Source organism: Heptranchias perlo, chromosome 10 (genome assembly GCF_035084215.1).
Source record: "Heptranchias perlo isolate sHepPer1 chromosome 10, sHepPer1.hap1, whole genome shotgun sequence".
NCBI classification, from domain to species: Eukaryota; Metazoa; Chordata; class Chondrichthyes; order Hexanchiformes; family Hexanchidae; genus Heptranchias; species Heptranchias perlo.
In genome coordinates, this window is record NC_090334.1 from 14,216,074 (window position 1) to 14,232,858 (window position 16,785).

The 16,785-nt window shown below is 43.3% G+C and overlaps 1 protein-coding gene across 1 annotated transcript in view; it reads right to left on the reverse strand.

The window, feature by feature from the left end:
• Positions 1-3,359: 3,359 nt before the first annotated feature.
• The window catches only part of bub1bb (BUB1 mitotic checkpoint serine/threonine kinase Bb), a 74,722-nt gene continuing 61,296 nt past the window's right edge, over positions 3,360-16,785 (reverse strand). The window contains exons 20-25 of the mRNA XM_067991246.1: positions 14,200-14,300; positions 11,423-11,584; positions 10,690-10,832; positions 9,093-9,267; positions 5,919-6,025; positions 3,360-3,707 (exon numbers count right to left, since the gene is read on the reverse strand). Coding sequence (XP_067847347.1) covers positions 3,533-3,707; positions 5,919-6,025; positions 9,093-9,267; positions 10,690-10,832; positions 11,423-11,584; positions 14,200-14,300 — 863 coding nt within the window. The 3' untranslated portion in view covers positions 3,360-3,532. The remainder of the gene's footprint in view (positions 3,708-5,918; positions 6,026-9,092; positions 9,268-10,689; positions 10,833-11,422; positions 11,585-14,199; positions 14,301-16,785) is intronic.

Consider the following 16,785-nt stretch of genomic DNA (forward strand, 5'->3'; position numbering starts at 1 on the left):
TTCCCAGCAAGAATCACTGGGCAGGAAGGAGTGGGAACCCTGATGGATTGTTCCCTCCCTAACCCAGTGATGAAGAGGCCAGTTGCACCACCCTTACTGCCACCAGTTGTGATCGCCTAACTCAGAGCAGAGATCAGACCTGGAAACCTTCCCAATGGGCCAAATGGCCTCCTTCTGCGCTGTGTCATTCTGTAATTTGAATGGCTCAGCAACTCAACCTCTGGTGGTGGGGGTTGGGGGGGTGAGGTGGGTGGATGAAGCTGATGGCTTGGTTTTCATTCAGCCATCCATCCATCAAGTGTGCTCTACATTTACTTATCATCTTTGGGATTGAACCAGAACCCAATGCCAAACGATGTGTGCAGTCAGCATCACTCCTGCGGCATAAAATACTAAACTCTAGAGCACTGCCTGAGCCACACGCTATCTCCCAACATCTTCCTTGTGCAGAGATTTGCCAGCAAGTCTGTCAATCAAACTGCAGCCACCTTATGCTGTGCCCACAATAGGATTGATCTCGCCCCAAAGTGCGTGAATATTTGATGCCCATCTGAGATGAGATGAATTGCTTAGCTTAATGACCCCAGTTTTTGTGGAGACCTTTTTAACTCATTAACACTTCAAGTTTCCCTCCGTCTCAGTACTGTAGCTTTATAAAAAGGTGCAAATTCATTCTTTTTTTAATCCAATGTGGAAAAATAGCCAAACAAAAATCCTAAATATTGACAACGTTGTTAGCACATAGTAAACTACAATTCAGGAAGCCCATTCCCGTTTGATCAATATGTGGAAACCAAGCAGCCTAGGAACATCCCTGGAGATCCTCTTAACAACACTTTGTAAATGGAAGATCGACCGATTCCTGTAGCATTTCCAAATAGGAGGCTGGTGTCCCTGTGGTATCAGACGTCAATACTGCAGTGATCCTTGCAGTCAAGAGACTCCATCGGCAGAACCTTTAACCCCCTCTGGAAATTCACCTGAGTCACAAGTGGTCAGTCAATATAGACAACAGCATAGTTCAGTTACAGTCACCTCAATAAAATAGAATTGAAAAGCAGAGATGTTATGTTAAACTTGTATAGAACCTTGGGTAGACCACACTTGGGAGTACTGGGTACAGTTCTGGTCTCCATATAGAGGCACTGGAGAAGGTGCAAAAAAAGATTTACAAAGATGATACCAAAATGGAGAGGGTACAACTATCAGGAAAGATGGAACAGACTGGGGCTTTTTTCTTTAGTAAGGAATCTTACAACACCAGGTTATAGTCCAACAGTTTTATTTGAAAATCACAAGCTTTTGGAGGCTTTCTCCTTCGTCAGGTGAGTGTCTTTAGAGCATTTTTTCTTTGGAGCAGAGAAGACTGAGGTGACTTGATAGAAGTTATTAAAATTATGACAGAGGTTTTCAATGGGGTGGGGGGGGGGGGAGGGGGGAAAGAGAAAACACAGGGGGCAAGAAGCCAAAACTAGGGACCATAAATATAAGATAGTCACTAATAAATCTAAGAATTCAGGAGAAACTTTTTTACTCAGTGGTTAGAATGTGGAACTTGCTACCACATGGAGTGGTTGAGGCAAATAGCATAGATGCTTTTAAGGAGAAGCTAGATGAACACATGAGGGAGAAAGGAATGGAAGGATCAGCATATAGGGTTAGATGAAGTAAGATGGGAGGGAAGCTTGTGTGGAGCATAAACACTGGCATGGACCAGTTGGGTCAAATGGCCTGTTACTGTGTTGTAAATTCTATATAAAATTGATGAGTGTTAGTGTCAATTCTGCAGTAGCTTTAGGTACCATGAACGTTCTCCAGCCCTTTACACCCTTCTGAACACAACCAACTATTAACATTTGTTTGGATTTTATGATCCATAAATGAACAGATTATACAAAACTTCCAGATTTGCTGTTGTAGTTTGGGATGAAAATATTTCCCTTGAAATTAAGTTGCAGGTTAGTGCTACCCTCTCCCTCAATTTTCTACATTCATCCTTTCTTGAAGGCCCAAGCTGCGCTACACATTTATGGGCGTCCGTATTCTGCCAGTAGCTTGCCCATATTTGCCTACAGAGGGCATCACAGCCAAGTCTGATCTTGTCTTCATCAGACACCCACTTTGCAGCGGGAGTCATGCGCTAGCAGCGAGTGGGAACAGACCTCTGTACATCCCAGCAGAGATTAACTAGCAAAGAGGGGCCAAACCTGAACTTCCTAGCCTGTATAACTCAATACCAGACTCTGTGCTACACATACTCGGAACTATCGAGGGAATCCTGCTGCTGCCTTTTGTGTACATATCCAATTAAATACACCTTTGGAAAGAAAGTTATAACAGGCTGGATCTTGGAGTGGGGCAGCGGGCTCATGCCCCTTTAAAGTTTTGAGCTGAAAGGTGCAGACAAAAGTCTGCGCCGTAACTAGCTGGTAAGGTGTATCTCTTTAAGCAATGAGATTTAAGGATTGAAAAAGAAACAGGAACAACAGAGAAGGAAGCTGAATTAGAGTTGAATCAGGTACAGAAAGAGAAATAGAAAAAAGGAAAGAAACATTGGAGTGAGAAAAGTGAAAAAAGGAAAACATTTAAAAACTTTTAGAACAATTTACCACCTGAAGGAATGAGACTCTAGTTTAAATTGTTCCATTTCTGGGCCAGAAAGGTGGATTGACAGTCATTAACAATTAGCATGTCATTAAAAAGGTACTTACTGTTGATTACTAGACTTAACTTTGTGGTGAGTTTAATGGGCAATTAATTTGCAAATCCAGCAAGTTCTTGAAAATAACGGAGGCTAAGGGCGAGATGCTGTTTGTGCAAAGCAAAGGGCGGAGCGGCGTAAATCAACCAGTGAGTGCTGGAGATTCGCGACTCACAGTGTAACTCAATCCCCTGAACTCGCTGGCTGATTCACACATCAATAACTGCGTGCATTGTTAACGTGCCGTTATTTTTCCAGCAAGATCCGGCCCATTAGTGAGGATAAAACAAAATCCTAGAATTGTAAAAGCATTGTGCAGTACACAATAGATCATTGTATTCCCCGAGTGAAGGGGAAAGGGGCAAGATGCAGTATGGTTCAGTAACTCAATGAGTATCCCTGGCTTAGTGAGCTGCTGAGCCACACAGGCCTGGAAGGGCCCCATGTGTAATCCTCAGTCTGCGCCAAGTTAGTTGATCTCATTCAGTTCCAGTTGAGGGATGCAACAATTGGACTCAGCACCCCAGGTTACTGATTGCAGTGAAAAGGGGCTGGGGGAATAATCCAGGATTCCTGCTCTTGATCGCCATCTAGCAGCCCCTGCCGGAAGAGTATGGACGTTGGGTCAAGAAAGGATCAGGGTCGGCTGTGATGTCCATTTTTATCTTTATTAGTCATCGTGGATACAATCACTACAGCAATAAGAAAATTTAAAAAACTTAACAAGATCGATCAAAATTAATGGCAACTTTATTCAGGAGTAAAAAAACCATAGAATCCTGAAGTATAACAGTAGTTTTAAAAATAGTTTTTCATTCACTAACCAATCAATCAGAGTGTCAAGCTCTGCATAAACGCGACTGTATACAGAGCCATGTAATCTGGTTCAATGGCTTCTCTCATCGTCTGTCGCAGATCACTCAGTGTGGATACGGTGGGTGCACCTCCCGCGTTCAGAATCTTTTCAAAGAAACTGCTCCATAACTCCTTGTACAGCAACTCCATTCTGTAAAGGTATAAAAAGTCAGACTTACATTTATTTAGTGCCTTTTACAACCTTTGGCTGTAAAGTGCTTTGGGACATCCTATGAAGTACTTTTTGAAGTGTAGTCACTTATGTAGGGAAAAAGGCAGCCAATTTGCAGGACAGCAGGGTCCCACAAACAGATAAGGAACAGATAATAGAATAGAATCATAGAAAGGTTACAGCACGGAAGGAGGCCATTCAGTCCATCGAATCCGTGCCGGCTCTATGCAAGAGCAATCCAGCTAGTCTCACACTCCTGCCCTTTCCCCGTAGCCCTGCAAATTTTTTCCTTTCAAGTACTTATCCAGTTCCCTTTTGAAGGCCATGATTGAATCTGCCTCCACCAACTCCTCAGACAGTGCATTCCAGATCACTTGCTGTGTAAAAGTTTTTCCTCATGTCACCTTTTTCCTCATGTCACCTTTGGTTCTTTTGCCAATCACCTTAAATCTATGTTCTCTGGTCCTTGACCCTTCTGTCAATGGGAACAGTTTCTCTCTATCTACTCTGTCTAGACCCTTCATGATTTTGAATACCTCGATCAAATCTCCTTGCAACCGTCTCTGTTCCAAGGAGACCCCCAGCTTCTCCAGTCTGTCCATGTAACTGAAGTCCCTCATCCATGGAATCATTCTAGTAAATCTCTTCTGCACCCTCTCTAAGGCCTTCACATCTTTCCTAAAGTGCGGTGCCCAGAACTGGACACAATACTCCAGTTGTGGCCGAACCAGTGTTTTATAAAGGTTCATCATGACTTCCTTACTTTTGTACTCTATGCCTCCATTTATAAAGCCCAGGATCCCATATTCTTTTTTTAAGCACTTTCTCAACCTGCCCTGCCACCTTCAACAATTTGTGCACATATACCCCCAGATCTCTCTGTTCCTGAAACCCTGTGTCCTCTAGTTTATATTGCCTCTCCTCATTCTTCCTACCGAAGTGCATCACTTCATAGTGATTTGGTTGAGGGATAAATATTGGCTAGGACACCAGGGAGAACTCCCCTGCTCTTCAAATAGATCTTTATACATTTGCCTGAGAAGGCAGACGGGGGGGGGGGGGGGTCTCGGTTTAATGTCTCATCCGAAAGACGGCAGCTCCGACAATGCAGCACTCCCTCAGTACTATACTGGAGTGCCAGCCTGGATTATGTGCACAAGTCTCTGGAGTGGGATTTGAACCCACAATCTTCTGATTCAAGGCGAGAGGGCTACCCACTGAGCCAAGGCTGATACCCTGCATTAAGGGACTGCTAGGGACTGCAATTATTTGCATACAGAACATTAACCTAAATGCAAATTACATCCATAGGCCAAAAATCAATGGAGTGACAGTCGTACATTAAATTCAGTTCGGGCACCATCGAGCAACACCATAGGTGGTTGAGATGGAAGGATACAGGTTCAACTCCTCATTGCGTGGAGTTCCTGATTTCTGTTGTGCTACAAGGGTGGCAAGGGCAGGTCCAGCACTTCTGTTTTGGCCAAGTAGTCACAAAGGTTCTCATACACCCAGCATGAGGGCAGTTGCACTGGCAGATGTCTGGGATCAGATCACTTAGTCCCAACTCCTTGGCCACTTGGGCCAGGTGATCCAGGCATGTCATAAGTGAAATATAGAGTCCTGGTGATGTGGGGGTGGAAAAGAGGGCACATCAAAAAATTAATTAATCTAAAAGGGGGGAAAAAAGTTCAGAGGGTCATGCTTGGCACAGCCATTTGGTGGGCAAGGGGCATGAGTGGCATATTTGTACCAACATGAATTTTACCCATATGTTTGAGGAGGTGCAGAACAACTAAACACTTCCACAAAGGGAGAGCGAGTGGATTCTCACCTTCTAGCATCTGGTTCAAAAGATGCAATACCAGACAGGAAAGCCAGTTCACTGCCCAGTGGTGGATGGGCAAATCGTATGCTTCTCAACAAAAAAAGGTCAATATATGGGAATCGCAGGTGTAATGATTGGGCGGTGTATTAATGTGCTAGGACCAAAAGGTTTAAAATGGAATGGACAAGAGCTGCTCAAGCAATTTACAGGTCACTACATTATCGACAGTGCTGGCTCTCACCTCATTTATCAACACAGAAACTAGGTGCATTGATTTTACATTTTCTGAAATGAAAGGATTTTTAGAAAATGCAGCACGAACATTGCACAACACAAAAAAAAAGTAATGCCATTGAAGGTACCTGTAGGATGTAGGGCTGAGTATCCACAGTGAACCCTCCTTGCAGACATCTAGATGTCTCCCAAACAGCAAGAAATGCACCGTGTTTGCAATTCCTAGACGATCAACCTGCAACAGTCAGCAATGAGGGTCAAAGTTAGAGCACACACAGACATGGGCTTGTTAGCTGTAAACAGTGGCTTGGCTCCTCCTTCACACAAGCTGCCAGCTTTCTCTCTACTTTCATCTTCCTCCCAAGGGGGCATTTAGAATTGAGCTGCAAAGGTAAGGTTTTCTTAAATAAATAACTATGCTTTCCTTTCCTGGTTAATATAAAGACGTTCAGCTTTAATTCATCCAAACCAGTGTGTTGCAGATACAATCTCATTCTTGGGTTGTTGGCAGCTCTGGGGTAGCTTACCCAAGAGGCCCATTCTTCACATAAGAACCTGGACAGCTAGTATCAACAAGTTATTCAATCATAGAGGGTCATAGCCAAGCTCCATTGGGTTCAAAAGCATTGACACACACTTTCCACCAGGGGATCATGGAATACAAACAGGAATGGGAACCATGTCTGCTTTCACCTCACTCCCTAACCCAGTGTTGTCCAATAGAAATTGCTGACTGGTCACAAGTGTGGCTACGGCGACACTGTTTTAGTTACATGCACTAATTTTAGAATACACCTCACGTACACTCACAATTGAGATAAATGTACTTCACATGCGTATCTTTACTTAAACATCTACCATTCAATAACCAAGGAAGTAAAGCAGCCACAACAATCAAAAAATACTTGTATACTGATTTTTGTCTTATTTACCAAGTGCACAGAAATGTTAAAGTTCACATGCGTACACCATGCGAATGTGATGAGTGTATTGAGATCACGTGCCCAATGGCAGTGTCTATTGCTCATTTACTAAACAGAAATGCAATTAGCCACATCTGGATTCCCAATTGGCCACATGGCTAACATATTGGACAGTACTGGTCTAGCCCCAGGGCACAGAACTCTCAGCACCTCACTGTTCACCATGGACCCAGACCAAGGAACGAACAGTGAGCCACTTCATTCAACTTCTAATTGAGAGTCGACTGAATTTTAAACTAACTTTTATAGTTAATGGTTAGTAAACATGTTTGGGGGTCAACAGACCATAATAAAGACTGCAAGGCTTAGACGCATTTCCAAGATGGTCACTCAGACAATTTATCCTCAAAATGCAGCCCAATAACCAGTTACTCTTAGATAAGAAACAGTTAATTGTCCAGCACAGGTGTACAGCACTCAGAGAATTTAGCTTCAGCTAGATCCAGTGAGATGCAATAAGCCACTTGCGACGACCTTGATTATGCTTCAAGGATTTGGCAAGATGAAATTTTGAAATTGAAATTCCATTCCTGTAAAAACTTGACCCAACCACTTGTGTTTCAGAACACAACAGGATCACATTTTCATTGTGAATTGCACACTATGAATTGTTTACATTAGACAAAGAAAGAACTTCCATTTATATAACAGCTTTCATGGCCTCAGGACCTCCCAAGGCACTTTGTACTTCAAAAGTACTTCATTGGCTATAGTCACTGTTGTAATGCAGGAAACTTGGCAGCCAATTTGGGCACAGCAAGGTCCCACAAACAGCAATGTGATAATTACCAGATAGTCTTTTTAAAAAAAAAGTGATGGCCATTCTAAACCAGTGCCACACCCCGATGGATTTCATAGTATGATGCAGAACAGGAGGGTATTTGGCCCATTGTGCTGTCTTTCAAAGAGCTATCAAATTAGTCCCACTCCCCTGCTTTTTCCCCATAGCCCTTTAACTTTTCTCCCTTCAAGTATTTATCCAATCCCCTTTTGAAAGTTATTAAATCTGCTTCCACCACCCTTTCAGGCATCTACCGTAGGAAACAGTTTCTCCTTATTTACTCTCTCAAATCCCTCATGGTTTTGAGCACCTCTTAAATATCCTCTTAACTTTCTCTGCTCTAAGGAGAACAACAAAATCCTGGAACTCCCTTCCTAACAGCACTGAGAGAACCTTCACCACCCGGACTGCAGCAGTTCAAGAAGGCGGCTCACCACCACCTTCTCAAGGGCAATTAGGGATGGGCAGTAAATGATGGCCTCGCCAGCGATGCCCACATCCCATGAATGAATTAAAAAAAGTCTCTCCATATTACTGAAGTCCCTTATCCCTGGTACCATTCTAGTAAATCTCTAGTAAAACCCTCTCTAAGGCCTTGACATCCTTCCTAAAGTGTGATGCCCAGAATTGAACACAATACTCCAGCTGATGCCTAACCAGTGTTTTATAAAGATATAGCATAACTTCCTTGCCTTTGTACTCTTATGCCTTTCTTTATAAAGCCCAGGATCCTGTATGCTTTTTAAAAAAAAAATTAAAAACAGCCTTCTCAACTTGTCCTGCCACCTTCAAAGATTTGTGTACAAACACCCCCAGGTCTCTGTTCTACCTCCTTTAAAATTGCACCATTAGTTTATATTGCCTCTCCCCATTCTTCCTACCAAAATGAATCACTTCACACTTCTCAACGTTAAATTTCATCTGCCATCTGTCTGCTTATTTCATCAAGTCTGACTATGTCCTCCTGAAGTCTGTTACTATCCTCCACATTGTTTACTACATTTCAGAGTTTCATGTCATTTACAAACTTTGAAATACTGCACATGCAGTGGTATTTAGTGGTGCAGACCAAAAAGGCCCCGGTTTAATCCCCTGTCTGTCCTCCATTAATTGATTTCAGTTGTGGGCAACATGTGTGCCCCTGGGCAAGAAGGATGGGGGAAATGGACGAGAGAAAAGCAGCACATGATCCCCCTCTGCTGGAAGTTGGACTTCAAGACAGGGACAGCACCAGACCTTGCGATGTCCTCCCCTCCTTGGTTGGATAACTAATTGCTCATTGTAGCTGTTCTTTGTGGGCGAGCCTAGAGAAAGGGAGAGGCTGCTAGTGAAGTGTAGCTTTATTCCATCATGAGCCATGATCAATTGAAAGAGTAAAGGGTCAACTCCACGTCACAATAACAAACCCATAACAACCTTACTGAGCATGATGTCGAGTGCCATCGCTATGTGCGGGTCAGTGCTAATTAAATTGCAGTAGCACAGTGTGAACCGTTTTGAATAGTGCAGAGCTAGGTTAGTCCCTTGTGGCTGCTTACCTGGTAGGCACTACTGCACTCCAACAGGAGCTCCTTATTGTGTAGTGAATGCACTGTAGGAAAACCTGTAAACTTGGCAACGTCAGACTGTAGCCTCAGGTCCAAGCTGTGAGTGAAGTCCACGAGCTTTACTAAACAGTCACGGTTGGGGCACACAGAGGCACTATTATTAAGCCTAGAGGGGAAGGCAGATTACAATCAGGTTAAACAGACCAGTCTCCAAAAAAGGTACATAGAGTAAAACTCAAGCGTATCCAATAACCTGGTGTACTCATTAGAAAGGAGGTAGGTTGGAAACGTGGGCCATAATATTCAAGCTTGCTGCATTTTAAAACAACCATCCTGGTGTACAACAAACCCACAACACTCACTGGCAATCAGGAATTCAGTACAAGATACATGCAGCTGCGTAATTTTTTTTTTTTTTTTTGAGTATAACCCTTCCCATGGTCATGCTGGTCTAGATCTGCAGTGTCCAGCAGTTGGGCCACGAGCTCCTTTCATCTGGCCTGCCCATCTCAAATTAAAAGCACAAAGCTGGTCTGAACTATAGCTACCTTCGTCTGGAGCTGAAGGGAACTGTAGCCGAAATCGGCTTTGTGTGCTCTTAATAGAAAAGAGCAGCAGGGCTGGATGAACTGGCTAGTCAGTTGGGAACTTGCCATGGATGGTCCATGGTTTATTACCCTTTTTATACCGGATATTCTGGAATTTGTAAGTCAATTCTGATTGGCATCGAAATCCACACAGCAATTGAATGTTGTCAAGGCCCAGAGACACTGCAGTGTTGTCAGAAGATTGTGGGTTCAAGATCCACTTCAGAGACTTGAGCGCAAAAATCTACGCTGACACTCCATGCAGCACTGAGGGAGTGCTGCACTGTTGGAGGTGCCGTCTTTCGGATGATACATTAAACGGAGGCCCTGTCTGCCCTCTCAGGTAAAAGATCCCGTGGCACTATTTCAAAGAAGAGCAGGGGAGTTATCCCCAGTGTATTGGCCAATACTTATCCCTCAACCAACATCACTAAGAAAAAAATTATCTGGTCATTATCACATTGCTGTTTGTGGGACCTTGCTGTGTGCAAATCAGCTGCTGCGTTTCCTACATTACAACAGTGGACTACACTTCAAAAGTACTTCATTGGCTGTAAAGCACTTTGGGACGTCCTGAGGTCGTGAAATGTGTTATAGAAATGCAAGTTTCTTTATTTTTGCTGGAGTTTGGCCCTTCTAACAGCAGTGACAATATTAGGTTAGTCCTGGCCTCTGCCAGAGTCTAGGAAACCTTTCTTCCATTGTAGATAAGTAGAGCAGATAAAGAGTAGGCAGCAAGTGGCTGCCTTTATTGCTTGGTTCTGGATTGTGTGTTACCTCAATCTATGGTCGACTTGCTGGCCATATTCCAGGATTGGGCAGGTGTAGGTCTTGTACAGTCTGAGGGAAGAATTCAGCACTGATTTCCTGAAAATTGAACCCCGGCTTCAGAATCCTTGATCCAACAATGCTCCAACCGATCATAAAACTATCCCAAGCTCATGCAAGAATGGCATCATTACTCAGCCACAAACCTTCATAAAAAAGAATGTTAAACTAACCAGTCAACAAGGAAGAGTGTTTTGGGCGCTATTCCCCCATGAACAATCTCGGCTGTGTGCATCAGTTCCACTAGGGCCAGTAAGTCAAGCGTCAGAAACACAACCAGTGCTTCTGACACAGATTTCAAAATTTGAGACAGACCCTACAAACAAAACAAAGGTAACAAGTTATTAGGAGTGCAGAGACAAACAGTTTGGTCCCAAATGCTGTAGATTGAACTTCATTTTCAAGCACATTTTCTAGCGAGTCAAGATGATTTAAACCCTTTCAACTAAATCATCCATAAAATAATTTGTACAAAAGGAATCAGGAAATACCAGCGACTTCACAGTTTAATATTGTGGGCATTTTGAAAGCAAACCCTCCAAAAATGCTGACCAGTGATAAACCATAATGTAGTAACACAGTCACCCCCCCCCCTTCTCCCCTCCAGGGATCAAACTGGAGATCTTCCTTATCCATCTCACTCAGTACCACACCAGGAAGCGCATTTACCCACTAAATCATTGGAGTAATGTTTTTCACCAGTTGCTTATAGGAACAGTACATTGGCTGCCTCTGCTACCAAGAAATGTACGTGAACCATGCAGTGATCATTCTTCACTAATCCTCCCTGTAAGAAAGCAGGTGGTGCGGGGGGTAATAACAGTCAGAGGATCAACAAGTTATCCACCACTGCACCATCAATTAAAAAGATCCTGTTGTTCTCTCCATGAAATTTGTGGATCTCACCTGTAGAGTTGTACAGTTCTTGTCCTGATCCACCGTCACACATCCATTCTCATACAGGTAGCAGCTGAGATTCTGGCTGAAGTAATTATTAAACTGGGAACCGAGCCGCATCTTGAGCTGCTGATTTATGTAGAAGTCCCATGGCACGGTGTGTGAATCCACCTGTTTGAGGGAAACGTTTATACAGGTCGGTGTTCATGCAGGTTTAATACCCCTTCACTTCAAGTGGAGCAGCCTTCATATGCCAATAGTAGCAGTCAGCCAAAACTCTGCTACCCATATCCTAACTCACACCAAGTCCTACTCACCCATCACCTGTGCTTGCTGACCCACATTGGCTCCCGGTCGGGCAAAACTTCAATTTTAGAATTTTCATCCATGTTTTCAAATCCCTCCATGATCTCGCCCTTCCCTGTCTCTGTAACCTCCTCCAGCCGTATAACTTTCCGAGACTGCCACACTCCTCCAATTCTGGCCTTTTGTGCACTCCCAATTTCCTTCATTCCACCAGCTGCCTAGGCCTTAAGCTCTGCAATTCCTTCCCTAAACCTCTCCCCTCTCTTTCAAGTCACTCCTTAAGACCTACCACTTTGACTAGGGTTTTGGTCACCTGTTCTAATATCTCCTTATGTGGCTCGGTGTCAATTTTGTCTGATAATACTCCTGTGAAGCACCTTGGAACATTTTACTACTTTAAAAGGTGCTATATAAATGCAAGTTGTCGTTGTCGAGGAGAAAGCTGTTTCGGCCTGAATCAGGATATCTGTACTCAACAAGTCTGCTCAAAAGCAAATTTTTTTTGCACAAACTCAAACCGTAATGTTTGGGGCAAGGGCAAGTGACTGCCCGTGCATGGCACAGAGCTCAACACCAGTTGGATAGAGTCTCCATATCTGCAAAAAGCACTTTGTTTAGTCCCCTATACTTGCCAGTTATGTTCCAAGCTGAGAAATGGGACATCTGTCCCCAAACCCAACTGGGTCTGATGAGCAGAGTCGCCAAAACTGTTTTCGTTTTCTGCTCCCATCTGCACCCCAAGCCCTAATCTAACTCCCCCTGCCCCAGGCTAGACTTCTCCGATGCTCACCTCCCTCCTCATTATAACACTGCAGCTCACGCCCTCCTAGCCAAGCTCCACTGGCTGTGTCCCAGCAATTTCATTGTTAAGATCCTAGTCTCCATGGTGTGGCTCCACCTTACCTCAGCAACTGCCTCCAGTTGTACACCCCATCTCTCCTCCAACAGGCTCCTCTACAATCCCCAGTCAGTAGATGTTCCCTCAGTCACAAATCCAATGATCTTTGGAAATTCCTCCCTAAATCCTTCTGCCTAGTTTCCTCCCTTCCCATCTTCAAAAACCTCCTGAAAACCCTCCTTTATAACGTCGCCCTTCTCCCCATTTTTGTTTCCCTTCTCTCTCTGCCTCAGTGGTCTGTAAAGTGCTCAGAGATTTTGCTTTACGTGAAAACACTACCAAAATTCAAGTTGCTGGAGGACGGCTTCTCTACTGTGAGGTTGGCTCCAGCTGACCCACAGGGAACAAATATCCTAATAGGACAACTCAAGAGAATCCATAACTTTATGTCAAGCGCTAGAAATAGTCATATGTACATGGGAGGAAACAAAGACTAAACGGGTCTCGAGGAATGAGCCCTTTAAACTCCCCATGCTGATAACTCTAGTTTATTCCTCGCTGTACACGGAGTGTGTTGAAAGGAGGAATGATGAAAATAAAAAAACGGAAGTAATACCTACACATTACACCAGCTATTCAGATAATGGAATTTTAACTCCATCTTCTATGCTGGGATACTTTACCAAAGCCAGTCATCCTGGCATGTTATTAGAGTGCTCATTTTCCAGGTGTGCGCAGAAAATGCCAGCAGGCTGTTCAACTGTGGGGGGCATTGCAGCCTAGAAGGATCTGGTTCTCAGTTAATACCAAATTTCCAGCAAAGGTCTGAAATCTTTCAGATTTCTAGCATTTGCTAGAATTTTCTTGATTTTTTCAGCACTGGGGCAAGGGGCATCACAGGGCCAGTATCAGAAGCAGGAATCCTGGCTGATTTATCTCCTCTTTAGCCAGGGATACAGAAGTCAATTTTAGCAAAACCCCCCAAATCCCAAGAGATATTAGCTAATTCAACACAGTAGCAGTATTATTTTTGAAATACGAATTAGGTTAACTAGACAAAGTCCTCAAATCAATTTATCGACCACTGGTGTTGAATGTTCGAGGACTTAGTCCCAGTTGCTTAGGTACACTTGCACCAAGCCCATTAAAGGAAAACGGACAACGTTGGTAACCCTCTCCCACTCATTGCATTAGTCTAATATGATGAGTCTCCTTCATGGTCTATGCTTACATAACCAATAAAGAATGTCTACAATACTGGCTTGTTTTTCATTTGCACTAAATTTGCTTTTAAAAAATTTGCATTATATCAATATTGATGCATTAGAATAAGGTTTGCAGATTGCAAATTAGATTAGTACAGAATTTGAGAAGTCTCCATGAAGGGGGTGGGGGTGGGGGGGGGGGGCGGGGGGAGAAAAGGAGTTGTGTTCACTCATTCCCAATATCCATTAGTATTCTCTGCAGTCGGAGTTTCCCAAAATGGCAACACACTACTGCCGGTCAAAAGCAGATTATACAGCAAAAAGGCTAGACCAGGTATTTTTGTGTTCTTCTCTAAAGCTGTAAAATACCTGAAGCCGCTCTAAATACAGATCCCAGTTATATATCTAATCTTACCACCGAATGACGCGCTACCCACCTTTATAATAGCTTTGGACAGGCTCAAGCTTGGATTGGTTCCGTAGAATACCAGGTGCGGTTCATGTTCTGCTGCTTGTTTGATGTTAAAGGTTTGCGAGCCTATAGAAAAAAGACTTTCATTTCTATAGCACCTTTCACGACATTCCAAAGTACTTTACATCCAATGAAGTACTTTTTGTTGTAATGTAGGCAACACGGCAACCAAATTGCACACAGCAAGGTCCCACAAACAGCAATGAGGTAAATGACCAGATAATCTGTTTTAGGTGTTGGTTGAGGGATAAATATTGGCCATGACATCAGGGAGAACTCCCCTGCTTTTCTTTGAAATAATGCCATGGGACCTTATGTCCACTTGAGGGCAGATGGGGCTTCGGTTTAACGTCTCATCCCAAAAATAACACTTCTGACAGTGCAGCATTCCCCCAGTACTGCACTGGTGTGTCAGCCTAGATTTTTTGCTGGAGTGGGACTTGAACCCATGACCGTCTGACTCACAGGAGAGAGTGCTACTAACTGAGCCACAGCTGATATCAGAAAGCAGAAAAAAGTGTAGCAAGCAAAGATACTGGTTGAGGTACACTGATTTAGCAGTACTACACCAGAGACCTATAAAGGCACTTTGGGAGCTGGCCAAAAAGCCCATTATAAAAGGAGGGGCATGTTACAGCAGAAGAGACTTCTTCTGGACAATCAGGTTAGCTTTTAATCAGGTTAGCTATTTCTCGTCACGAGTATTTCAATATTATCACTTGATAGGATTTAAAGATCATTTTTGACACATTATAGAGGAAGGAAGGAAACAAACATCTTCCAATAGGGACTCTTCTATTCAACACAATACCAGAAAATTTTCCTTAAAAACCCAAGGGAACAATTCGATGGATGGCCAATATTTAAAAATGTACTTTGTAGATGAATACATTTGAGATACAAATTCTAGATCTTGAAGATGGTACATCCTGGCTCCGTTTTCATACAATCAATTGTTGCATTAATTATACCAAATGAGCTGGAGTTGTGACTATTTTATGACTTTCTCCATTAATGAGCGCAAAAATAAAGTTTTTGTTGTATAGAGTTCTACCGTGAAGTAACCCAGTACAAAGGGACTGGTTTGTAACCCTGTCTATGCACAACTAGCTGTCCCTTCCAACCATGCAAGAATTGAATGCCTACTTTACTCTTAAACAAAAAGAAAAAATGTATACATGCCATTTAATAGTATAATAGGACAATTACTAATTGCTCTAAATACATACTATATAGAATCATAGAAAGGTTACAGCATGGTAGGAGGCCAATCGGCCCACTGAGTCCATGCCAGTTCTGTGCAAGAGCAATCCAGCTAGTCCCATTCCCCCGCTCTTTCCCCATAACCCTGCAATTTTTTTCCTTTCAAGTACTTATCCAGTTCCCTTTTGAAGGCCATGATTGAATCTGCCTCCACCACCCCCTCAGGCAGTGCATTCCAGATCATAACCACTCACTGTGTAAAAAAATTTTTCCTCATGTCACCTTTGGTTCTTTTGCCAATCACCTTAAATCTATGTCCTCTGGTTCTTGACCCTTCCGCCAATGGGAACAGTTTCTCTCTATCTACTCTGTCTAGACCCTTCATGATTTTTGAATACCTCTATCAAATCTCCTCACCACCATCTCTGTTCCAAGGAGAATAACCCCAGCTTCTCCAGTCTATCCATGTAACTGAAATCCCTCGTCCCTGGAATCATTCTAGTAAATCTCTTCTGCACCCTCTCGAAGGCTTTCACATCTTTCCTAAAGTGCAGTGCCCAGAACTGGACACATACTCCAGTTGTGGCCAAACCAGTGTTTTATAAAGGTTCATCATGACTTCCATACTTTTGTACTCTATGCCTCTATTTAGAGAGCCCAGGACCCCGTTAGCTTTTTTTTTTTTAAAACTGCTATCCCAAGCTGCCCTGCCACCTTCAACGATTTGTGCACATATACCCCCAGATATCTCTGTTCCTGTACCCTTTTAGAGTTGTGCCCTCTAGTTTCTACCACCTCTCCTCATTCTTCCTACCAAAATGTATCACTTCGCATTTTTCTGCATTAAATTTTATCTGCCACGTGTCCGCCCATGCCACCAGCCTGTCTATATCCTCTTGAAGTCTACCTCTGTCCTCCTCACTGTTTACTACTCTTCCAAGTTTTGTGTCATCTGCAAATTTTGAAATTGTGCCCTGTACACTCAAGTCCAAGTCATTAATATATATATATATATCTCTCTCAAGAAAAGCAGTGGTCCCAGCACTGACCCCTGGGGACCACCACGGTACACATCCCTCCAGTCCGGAAAACAACAGTTCACAACTACCCTCTGTTTCCTGTCCCGTAGCCAATTCTGTATCCACTTTGCTACTGCCCACTTTGTGCCGCAATCTTGATAAGCCTATCGTGCGGCACTTTATCAAGTGCCTTTGAAAGTCAATATACCACATCAACTGCATTGCCCTTATCTACTCTCTCTGTTACCTCATCAAAAAACTTCATCAGGTTAGTTAAACACGATTGGCCCTTAACAAATCCGTGCTGGCTTTCCCTAATCAATCCACCC